This window comes from Peromyscus leucopus, chromosome X, assembly GCF_004664715.2.
Source record: "Peromyscus leucopus breed LL Stock chromosome X, UCI_PerLeu_2.1, whole genome shotgun sequence".
In the NCBI taxonomy this organism is placed as follows: domain Eukaryota; kingdom Metazoa; phylum Chordata; class Mammalia; order Rodentia; family Cricetidae; genus Peromyscus; species Peromyscus leucopus.
Genome location: NC_051083.1, coordinates 51575425 through 51587355, shown reverse-complemented (window position 1 = coordinate 51587355; position 11931 = coordinate 51575425). Strand labels below are relative to the sequence as shown.

The following is an 11931-nucleotide window of genomic DNA, read 5'->3' as shown; positions in this document are numbered from 1 at the left end:
GCACCTATGTCTGACGAATGTCTGTTAATCCAGATCCAGGGTATATGGTGCCCTCTTCTTTACTCTATGGTTACCCACATGCATGTAGACACATAAATAAAAAATAAAATAATTATTTAAAAGCTTCTAATTTACTGCTGTTTGGAATGCAAAATTGCAGGCACTTTGGAAAAGTTTGGCATTTCCTTATAAGCTGAACATAGTTTTATCATATGACTTAACAGTGATGATGCTCAGTACTTGTGTAAACATCTATGTAAATGCATGGCCATTTACAGCAGTTTTACTCATAACTGCTCCAAATGGAATGCAACACAGAATACATTGAGTAGATGAGTGTATAAACAAGCAATACTATTTCCAGGCAGTGGAACATAAATAATTAAAAATGAGCAATAAAGTCATTAAATAAAACAATGGAACCTAAAATGTGCACTACTCAGGAGAGAAGCAAACCTGAAAGGCTCCATATTGTATGATTCTGATTATTTATTGTGGTGAAAATCAGAGAAGAATGCACAGGTAGACTCAGGGCAATTTAGGGATAATAAAACTAGGAGACATCATGATGGTAGACATGTATATTAGCAATATACATTTGTCAAAAGACATAGAACTATATAACACAAAATGAACCCTAATGCACACCATTGAATTTAGCTACAGATTATGCATAAATGTTTGCTCATAAGTTGTATCAAATGTACCACACTAATACCAGGTGTTAATAGTTTGGGAAACCATGGGGAAGGGATTGGATGAAAAGAGTAAATAAATGCTACTTGTACTTCAATTTATTCTATTTGAGAACAGTTAAATGATAAAGATTGGATATAGTCAAGTTATATTAAATAATCTCATGTATATTACAATGATTAATACAGTGATGTTAGCGTATTAATTCCTATCCATATACCATTAGAATTCAAATTATTCTTTAGAACTGAGTTCCTGTTTTAACACAAATCTCTCTCCAACACCCCACTCCTGTCTCACATGCCCTTCTTGGTAATCACCTACCTTTCTACTCTGGTTCTGAGTTCTCAATATTTTTAGGTTTCATATACAAATGAGATTGTACAATATTTGCTTGGTTTAATTCTCTTAGTGTTATTTTCTATTTGGCTTTTGATATTACTGTTTAAATTTTATAGTAAAATAATGTTTCATTATATACATACATGCATAAACACTATATATATATATATATTACTGAATACACATACAATGCATACATATAAGCAATGTATATGTATACACAATGCATGTATATACACAATGAAAATAACAGTATTATAATTTGTGTCAGCTGTCAACTTGACACAATTCAGAATTATCTGAGATAGAGTCAATTTCAGATTTGCCTTGATGAGATTAGCTGGTCTGTGGGCATATCTGTGGGGCATTTTCTTAATTGCTAACTGATACAGGAGTGTGATACAGAAGCCCATTGTGGGTGGTACCACCTTTAGGCAGGAGATCCTGTGCTGTATAAAATAGCTATATAGCTGAGTAAAAGATCAGAAGGAAGGCAGTAAACAGGGCTTACTCATAGTATCTGTTCGAGGTTTCTGTCCCAGATTCCTGCCTTGAGTTCCCATCTTGCCATTTCTCAACAATTTACTGTAACCTGTAAGATGAAATAAAATCTTTCTTCCAAGTTGCTGTTGGTCTTGGAGTTTATCATAGCAACAGAAAGTAAACGTGAACATGTGCAGTCTATAACTTCTCAATGACCTGTTTCACCTCTTCATTATTGTAAGTAATGCTATATTAATTAAACATGGGAGTGTTAAATTCTTCAATATACAAACCATATTAAAAATGTGTTGTTCATTTTATTTATTTATTTATTTATTTATTTATTTATTTATTTATTTTGTATGCATCTTTCAGGGTGAAAGGGTGTGTGCCATGGCGTTTTAGAAGTCAGAGTACCTCCTTCCATTATTTGGGTCCTGGGGATATAACTCGGGTTGTCAGTCTTGTCAGACACCTTTACCTACTAAGTCCTGACATTGGCCCTGACAACATTTCTAAAATATATACTCCTAAGATGGGTATTACTAGTGATAGTTCTACTTTGAAGAAACTGTGATGTTTTCCATATTAACTGTACTGATTTGCATTCCCACCAACAGTGTATTAGTGTATTTGCCACTATTCTCCATACCCTTGAGAATACTTGCTATCTTGCTTTTTCATTATAGGCATTCTAACATGTCTAAGATTCATGGTGGGTTTCATTTACATTTATTTGACAATTACTGACGTTGAGCATCTTTTCATATGGCAGCTACTCATTTGTATGTTTTTATTGGAAAGATAAGCACTCAAGTTATTTGTCCACTTATAAATTGCCTTAGAACATAACCTAGAAATAAATCCACCTATACATGGTGCCCTAGTGTGCTTTTTGTTCCTCTGTTAAAACATTTACCAAAATCAGCTTGAGGGAGAAAAGGATTTATTTGGCTCACACGTTTGGTCACAGTCCATCATTGAGGCAAGTCAGGACAGAAACTCAAGCAGAAACAGGCAGGAATCATGGGATATCACTGCTTACTAGCTTGCTTTCCATGGCTTGTCCAGTCTGCTTTGTTATACACCTCAGGACCACCTACCCAGTGATGCCACCGTATATAGTAAACTGGGTACTCCCATATATATCATTAATCAATAAAATGCTCCACAGATAGACATGTCCTTAGACCAATGTCTTAGGCAATTCCTCAGTCTAGTTCCCTCTTTCCAAGTGACTCTAGCTTGTATCAGATTGACAAAAACTCACCAGCATATGTGGTCAAATAATTTTTAACAAAGGTGACAAGAATAGGCAAATTCTGAAGTCTTTTAAATAAGAGCTATTTTGTAAGTGTATATACATGCAAAAGGGTAATGCTGAGTCCTTGTCTTACACTATATAAAAATTATCAAAATAATTTATTTAAATTTTAAAGTCCCACTGGGGAAAACCTCTCAGAAAATAGAGAAAACTGAACTTAACATTGTGTATAGTGATGGTCATTTGAATGTGACAAGAAAAGCAGACGCAGCAAAAGTGGAAGTAAACAAATGTAGCTTATCAAGCTAAAATGCCTCTGCAGAGCAAATGGAGCAGCTTGTGTTTTACTAACTTCTAGAATTAGGTCTCTTTCCTTTTTCCCTTTACTGTTTTACAGTTTGCATTGTACTAGGCTTTTGCCATGTCTGTATGAACTTTTGCTTGATTTAAACTACTAAGGACGTTATAAGGACCTTATCTCTTATATATGGTGCAAATATAGTTTCACACATTTTCTTTCCATTAACCAACCTTTAATTTTTTTCAGAAAGTTGAACTTGTAGAATATTATAAAATATATTATTTCCTTCATCTCTGACCTTCCCCCCTGTTGCTTCCTGTCTCCTACTGAGGCAAGAACTTGAATGCAACTCTCTGCCAGCACAGGAGAATAGCTTCCTCAGGAACTGGACTTGTTACCCCATTCATCTTGTACTCCATCAGACTGTGAAAATGAAATTTCTGTTAAGGCTATGTCCCCACCAACACCATATCTGCCCCACTTTGCTAGAGCAGCCAGCACAGACTTTAGGGGATTTGTCTGTCACCTCTGCGGCACAGTATCTGAAGACCTGACAGTTACACACCATTTCTACAAGCATAATTATCCCATGACCCAGGATAAATGGAATTGGTCTTCCATTGGGGACTTTTTCTTTCACAAACATCCAAAATACTTTCCTTTGAGACTTCCTACTTGATAATACTCATTAGAAACACCTTCATCATTACTCCCTCTTTTCACGTTATCTTAAGGCATAAGGATCTACATCATCTTACAGATAAAACAGGTTCAGACATTCAAAAATTCTATGAGGTGAAATTGATAAGCACTAGGAAATCAATTTTCTTCAAGGGAGTCTCACTGGGGAAATAAAACACTCTTCAGGGAAGACTGCATGACCAGCAGTAGATGACCAACAGAAAACAGAATCAGTGGCATCTTTGGAGGTTCCTTGTTTCATAATGTCATATCATGGCTCTTCCTTAAAAAATATATTTTAAATTTATAACATATATATATATGTGTATATCTATATCTATCTATCTGTCTATCTATCTATCTATCTATCTATCTATCTATCTATCTATCTGTCTGTCTGTCTATCGATCTATACTCTCATTTTATACTCCAGCTCCTCTTTGTGTACATTATGACTTTCAGTATCAGTGTTTTTATGGGATTACTGAGTGTACAAACAAGTGAGTCTCTATTTCTTGTGCTGTCCTTTGGGATCTTTTTGTTCTGTTTGTTTTCTCCAATTCTGATGCATTAGTTTTTGTTTTTATCATATTATATTATAATCTAATAGAAGCTTCATCAGTTTCTTCCCGTTGGTTTTTGTTTTATTTTTCTCTCATACATTACATCTCGATCCAATTGCAGTTTCCCCTCCCTCTACTTCTCCTAGTTCTTCCACAACTCACCACTTTCCCTATACTCCAGATCCACCTCTCTTCTTTCCCTTAAAAAAATAAAAAGAACAGGTTTTCCAGGAATATCAAGGGATCATTTTCATTTTCTAATGAGAGACAGAAAGGGAGTGGATCTGAATGGGAGGGGTTGAGTGAGGGGAAATGTAATTGATCAGGATACCTTGTATAAGAAAGAATCTATTCTCATCTCCTCCAGAGAATGGCGGATGGGCTGGGGGGAAGGCAGGGAGGGGGAGAGGGAGGGAGGAGGACAGGGGAATCCGTGGCTGATATGTAAAATTAAATTAAATTATAAAATAAATTTAAAAAAAAGAATGCATTCTCGTTACCATACGAAACATATGCAGGAATCTCACAAATAAAATACTGAGTGAAACAAGCAAAAAAAAAAAAAAGAATCTATTTTCAATAAAAAACAAATTCTATGAGAATCTGGGTTTTTCATCTTAGCATTTAAATACTGCTACAAAGAGTGCATGTTCAAGGAGTGTTTAGTGAGCCAGGTGTAGCAGCTCATACCTATAATCCCAATACATAGGATGGGAAGGCAGGAATATCAAAAGTTTAAGTCCAGGCACAGGTACATGGCAAGTTTGAGGCCAGTTTGAACTACATGAGACCCTGTCACAAAAATAAAACATGGAAACAGGAATGTTTAGTGAATGAGAGTCAACAAATGAAATTTAATTAATAAACATTTATTTTCTTCTATTTTTTTTACAACAGCCAAGGAGAAAGTTTTCAAACAGTTAACTTTATCAAATAGAACAAAAGCAATTACAGAAAACAAATCTTACTCGTGTTTTAAGTTCTATCTATTCCTTCCCTGCATTACCCTGTTTACTACGGGCTTTCATGCTTTCAAGAAAATCCTTATTATGCTGCTACATTTTATTTATGGAAAATAAAATATCTCCAGACTTGGGCAGGGGAGAAAATTTTGGCCATATTACTTTGGAAAAAAGCTTTGGCAGGAGTGTCAGGGATGATTTCATGGTTGCCTTGATCCTTCTCTTTATCCTCTTTTAAAGCCTCTTCATAAAGATCTGAGAAGTAACGGGGTGGGATTTTATAGATCTTGGCGATAAACTTGAGGACAGTTATCTTGTTGGTTTCAGCATATGCTTTGGGACCCCACAAGAACACGTAGCATGGAGGATCACTGCCGGCCATCTGCCTGTACTCCAGGTACTTCAGCTTCACCAAATACTGGGTCATGAGCTTCCGGGGCTCACCAAAGATGCGGTGCTTCTTCCCAGGATATACTTCCATAGATCTCAGCATTCTCCAAATATCTTCTTCACGCACACAGTTGCCATTCATGAAGATCATGCCTAGGACAGTCATCACGAAAGCAGTTTTGGGTAAGCCCTGGCCAGGACGAACCCTCCCATTGTTGGGGAGTTTCAGCTTGCTGATAAGATCATATACTTGCCTGCTTGATTCAACTTCCCTCACTTCAACTGCAAAGAAATCTGAAAGTCTCTCAGCAGCTTTCTTGAGGATCTCAGGAAAGGCATTGATTTCTTCCTTATCAATAACCTGCATCATATCTTCCATTGTAGTAAGCTTCCTCATTTTGTAGTTGTCAAGGAGAATCTGCGACAGCACGAAGACCTTTCTGGCTAGAATATCTTGGTGGAGATTAATGGAATGGTAATTCCCCAAAAGGTTTTCTTCATCATCTAGATCATCAATGGAACTTTCATCTGATATACTGAAAGAAAGGACACCAGTAGTTATGCTGGAAACTGATTGTTTCTCTGGCATCTCAGAGGCACCACATGATTCAGGAGAGGACTCTTCTGTTGCCTCTACTGCTTTCTGTGCACCTTCAGAAGCCTGAGCATCATTTCGAGCTCTGCGTCGTCTCCTACGGGCATTTAGTTTACTCTTCTGACCTCGAGGCATGATGACTGATTAAGAACAAGAGCAAGGATAATAGCAGGATTTTGGAGATTCAGGTACCTAATGGAGACAGAAGAAAATAATATAAGCAGCTTCACTAGGAGGAGGCCTCCTCATGTTTAATTCTTCTTCTACGGGTTTTATGAAAATACTGCTTTAGGAACATAGAGGGCTTCTGTTATAATTCGCTCATACTAAGTGGAGTAAGATAAAGTGCATCTTGCTTGGGCAGTGACAAAGCTTATCTGCTGTGGGATATCTTTCTGTACACTGTGAATAAGTGTTGCTCTGATTGGCTAATAAATAAAGCCATTTGGCCTATGACAAGTCAGGTTATAGCTAGGTGGGGAATTGAAGAGGGAGACAGGAAGAAGAAAGGAGAGGGGAGAAACACCAGCTGCCAACAGGAGAAGCAAGATGTGAAAATACCCATAAGCCATGGCCACATGGTAACTTACAGATTAATAGAAATGGGTCAAGTTATAAGAGCTAGCTAGCAAGAAGCCTGCCCTAGGCCATGCAATTGGTAATTAATATTAAGCCTCTAAATGATTATTTTATAAGTGGTTGTGGGACCCTGGGACCAGATGAGACCAGAGAAAACTTCTGGTTATATTTGCCTGCCCAAAGTGTTCTGCTCGACTTTCCACCTAAAACTTGAGAGATCTTAAAAAAGATTCTAAAATGGAGCTAAAAACAGCTTCCTAAATGTGTTGCTCAGACAAGCCGTGAGCTGCACTATGGCAGGTTTACGGCATATAGGCTTGAGCTAAGTAGCATGGTGGATTCCCATAGCGATAAACAGTGGTGTCTCCAAGCTTCACAGTGTGCTGCATGATGGATTTAGCTTTTGCTAGTACAGACAAAAAAAAAGCGGTTTCTGGGCTACACACTGCTGGAAGGAGGCATAGACCCACTGCTTCCCAGAGTTGGCAGTAAACATACTACGGCCATGTTGGGAAGCTGAAGCAGGTGGAGTCAGCAGTCAGGGCTTCTGCTTTTATCTTAGCCACACAATTTAGCAGTTTAAAATCTCTCCTGGTCAGAGAAAGATTATAGATTCACAACGACAAAGATTCAGATGGAATAAAACTCTAAACTGTTTACAGTATGTGTAAAAATGTACGTAGGCTTGGAAGAGAGAAGAAAAGGAGGATAGACAGTTATATAAAGAAATAGTTTTAAAAAATAAAGTCTTTAAAGAAACAATAAGACTAATATAAAAAAAATAAGTCACAATAAGATGGGTATTACACAAAAAGTCTGGATTATATTGTCTTTGGGATTTTTAACTGCAGAAAGACATTTGATTGTAAAGGCTGCTCAGTTAAACATATATATATATATATATATATATTAAAGGTATCTTAACTTCAAAATTTATGGCTAAGGATATGTTGCTTTGGAAAAGAGGTTCTGCTTTTGTTTCTACAGAGGATGAGAACCTGTGGATTGCTTCCAGGCTAATATGGTTTTATCAGCCAAGACCCCCCTGAAAGGTCTCCAATGACATCATGGCCCAGATGATCCAACATCCAGAATGGCTTCAAGGCAACTGGCTCATACAATGCAGCTTCACAGACTATTCCAATCATGACTTGACCACAATTCTTAATTTTCTCAGGATCCCTATAAGATTGCCAGCACCCCCATCCAGCAGGAAGTAGTATGAGAAGCTATGACCAAATTCCCAAAATATTGTTCATAAATGTTTATTTTTATTTAAAGGGGCTTGATTATAGATACAATCTCTTTCTAAAAAAGAAAAAAAGGATAATGTAAATATGATAGAATAAAAGGGTACATTATTAAACTACTTTTAAACAGCAACAACTTGTTTAAAGTATTTTACACTGCTATAGATTTTAGTTTATTACAAATTTAAAATTAATTTTGTTATACTGTATCTATATTTCTACTCTCACTTAAGGTATTATGTTTTTGTAACTCATTTAAATTGTAATGGATAATTAAGAAACACAGATTAATAATTAGTCTTCTATAATAGTCAAACTTAGATATACATAGATATAATTCAATTTGGTAGGTAATGTTCAAACACTTCAAAGACCTACAGAATATGACATTTAAAATGTTTCAAAAACTTAGACTTTCTGGACAATGAGACATGTCTGCTCCTCGCAGCACCAATTTACTTCAAAGAGAAAGCTGGGCATCGAAGACAATCCATATGGAGTTTATCCTCTTGGAAAAAATAGTTATTTGGGCAAGAAAGTGCTTTTGCCTGGACTGCTGATATGTTATATAAAATGGACATGCAGGACTCATAGGTGACCACTGTAATTTGCAAGGCAAAATGGGTTCTTCGGGATCCTGCTTCACAGAGGAGCCTGCCAGATATTCTAAAGGACAGAGAGAAGCAACTGAAAAACCCTAGGCTTATAGGCTGAAAATTGATGCCCTAACATTACAGAGGACCTTTGGATGACTGTCCAGGCAGGCAGCTGTCTCTGTCATTTCCAGAATTTTTAGAAGTTGCTTACAACTCACTTCCTATTTACTTAGGTAATATTATATCCTTCTGGGATCTTTGATGTAGTTGAAGAATAAATAGTTATAATTATAATTTTCCTTGGTTATGATAAAATATGTTAGGTATGAAAACTTAGACTCACAAATATAGGACAAATAGAAGATTTTCTTTGAATTTGCCAAATATAAATAGACTAGATATTATAACTGTAATTCTTGTTTGATAACTGTTCTATTATATGTAATTTTACTACATTAAAGTTAAAACCTTCCTTTTTGGTTAGACAGGAAAAGGGAAGTGCTGTGGGATGGCTTTCTGTACACTGTGAATAAGTGTTACTCTGATTGGTTAATAAATAAAGCCATTTGGCCTATGACAAGTCAGGTTGATTCACTAACCACTCATGTAGCATTCCTTTTCTAATTCTGTGCAAAATGTGGTACTCCTTTTGCTGAACTAAGTCCCCTGTCCTTTGCCTCCTAGGTGCTCAGGTTGGTAATACCATAAAAAAAGGAGCAGAGACTCATGTACATTCCAGTGCCATTTTTGGGCTTCTGAAAATCAAAACAGGGTGTTTGTTATCTCTACCTATATTTCTTCCCATTTCCTGTTGTTATGGTAGGCTTCTTTTTGATCTACTGAATGAAGCTCGCCATTTCTATTTGCCTTCACCTCCCTGAGAGTACAGAGCCAGCTCTCCCATTGTTCTTAGGACTTAGGAAGACTGAGCACAAAGGTGCACCTTGTATGGCAGTAGGGCTCTCTTCTGTGATGGGTGAGAGCAAAGTGATGGAAAAGAAAAGAGTGAGAGAAAAAAGAGCAAGAGGAAGGGAGAAGAGGGAAAGGGAAAAGATAGAGGAGAGAAGTGAGAGAGGAAGGAAGAAAGAACAGAGAAAGGAAAGGATGGAGTACTGTGGAATGATCCTCTTGCACACTGTAAAATTTGGTCACTCGAACTGGTTCAATAAAATGCTCATTGGACAGTAACCAGGCAGGAAGTATGGGCAGGGTGAACAAACTAAGGATGATGGGAAGGGGAAGGGCAGAGGGAGGAGTTGCCAGCCAGATGCAGAGGAAGCAGGGCACGTACAAAATGAAGTAAGGAGCCAGGAGCCACGTGGGAGCAAGTAAATAAATGGAAATGGGCTAATTTAAGACAAAAACTCCACCTACAAGGGGAATTGGGGTGGGAGGGTGGAGGGAAGAGAGGAGAGAGAAAGAGAGGAGGAAAGGGAGGGAGAAGAGAGAAAGAGAGGAAGTGGGAGGAGAGAGAAATAGAGGAGGGAAGAGAGAAGGGGTGGAGGGGAAGGGAGAGATGACAGGTAAGAGAGGAGGAATAAGGAAAAGGAGGAGATGAGAGGAAGGAAGGAAGGAAGGAAGGAAGGAAGGAAGGAAGGAAGGAAGGAAGGGAGGGAGGGAGCGATAAGGGAAGAGGAGATGGGAGGAAAGGAGGAAGGAAAGGAGGGACAATAGGGAAGGAAAGGAAGAGGGGTATGGGGAAAAAGAGGAGGGAGAAACTGGAAAGAAAGGGGGTGAATAGGGAAGGATAAGAGGAGGTGGAAGTTGGAAGGGATGAGGGAGGGAGGGAGGATGGGTGAGAATGGAGAATGGGAAGGTTAGGAGGAGAAAAAGGTAAAGGGAGGAGGGGTAATAGAGAGCAGAGGGAGGAGGAAATAGAAAAGAGAGGGAGGAGGAAAGGGAGGAAGGAGGGAAGGGAGGGAGAAATGAAAGGAAATCAGAGAATAATTGCAGGGGTGCATAGTGGGAGAAAGAGGCGAGGAAGATGAGGAGTGGAAAGAAAAGATGAGGTAGGAGAGACCGGAGAAGCGGGAGTAGACAAATATAGGGGAAATGCTGCATCTGGCAAAAGGCGGGGTTTGTTAGCGGGAAAGATTGGGGAGCAACAAAGGAAAATGAAGGCTGGACAGATGTGAAGAACTGGATGGGGAGTGAGGGAGCGAGGGTGTGAGGGAAGTAGAGGATGGGATAAGGGAAGGAGATAAAGGGGACGAGGAGGAGGAGTTGGGGTAAGTGAGATGATTAGGAGAATAGAGGGGCATCTTCCCTCCCGAGGTTATTCTATACAAGAAATAGTGGTGCCCCCATCTGGGAGGAAGACCTTCTCTTAGATGACTACAACGCTTAGCTTGGGCGTGGGAGTGCAGGGGAACAAGGAGCCCCTTCCCCCGCCATTTTTTATTCCTGAGACAGGGTTTTTCTGTGTAGTCCTGGCTGTCCTGGATCTCGCTCTGTAGACTGGCCTGGAACTCACAGAAATCCGCCTGCCTCTGCCTCCCAAGTGCTGGGATTAAAGGCGTGTGCCACTATATCCCTGCAGAGGGTTCCCTTTATTGTGAGTGGGCTTGAGGGGTAAGAGGAAAGATACTGAAGTCACCATTCGCCATTTTATGGCCCCCAGTGTTGAGGAGAGCCGCTTTCTTGGAGACAATAGACTGAGAACAAAGATGCGCCTTTAGAGCGGTTTCTGTTCTAGGGTGGGCATCACACTCATTTTCATTCACCTACTTACCTTGACTCTGGAAGATTCTTGGCCTTGTTCCTTGATTCTGCTAGGACAGCAACCAGCCTTGGACAGAGCGCGATACAACCGCGCCTCACTCCACGGGCATCTGAAGCAGTAAGTCCGAAACACGCACAAACACTAAGACCAACGAGAGAGTCCTGGAGAGAGGCTCACAGGCAGCCCCACATCTCTGGCGCCTCCTTGGGCATGGGATGTGTAATTCTCTCAGGCCAGCAGAAGACTTCATTGGGTACATTGTAGCGTTTTGGGCCATGCCCTCAGTCATTCCTGGTTACTGCAGGATATTTAGTCTCTGAGAGCTTTCTCATAGAAGGCTACCTGATGGAGGCACCTCATCCATAAGCATACTTGAAGAAAAGACTGCAAAAAGTGATATGGTGTTCTCAGGTCATAATTATTTGAGTCTATACAATGGTTCCCATCTCTTAAGAAATTTCCTGGCAAATGCCACATTCCTGCAAACTCGTGAGTTGTGCCTTCAAA

General features: G+C 39.1%; 1 protein-coding gene across 1 annotated transcript; it reads right to left on the bottom strand.

Moving 5' to 3' along the window:
* Positions 1-5308: 5308 nt before the first annotated feature.
* LOC114683251 (melanoma-associated antigen B3-like) lies at positions 5309-6412 on the bottom strand. The gene has a single exon (XM_028857469.2). It carries the CDS (start codon positions 6410-6412, stop codon positions 5393-5395), a length of 1020 nt encoding a protein of 339 aa, XP_028713302.1. The 3' UTR covers positions 5309-5392.
* Between the last annotated feature and the right edge of the window lie 5519 nt (positions 6413-11931).

Coding starts and splice junctions, on each gene's coding strand:
- LOC114683251 (XM_028857469.2), bottom strand. CDS start 6,412: ATGCCTCGAGGTCAGAAGAGTAAACTAAATGCCCGTAGGAGACGACGC.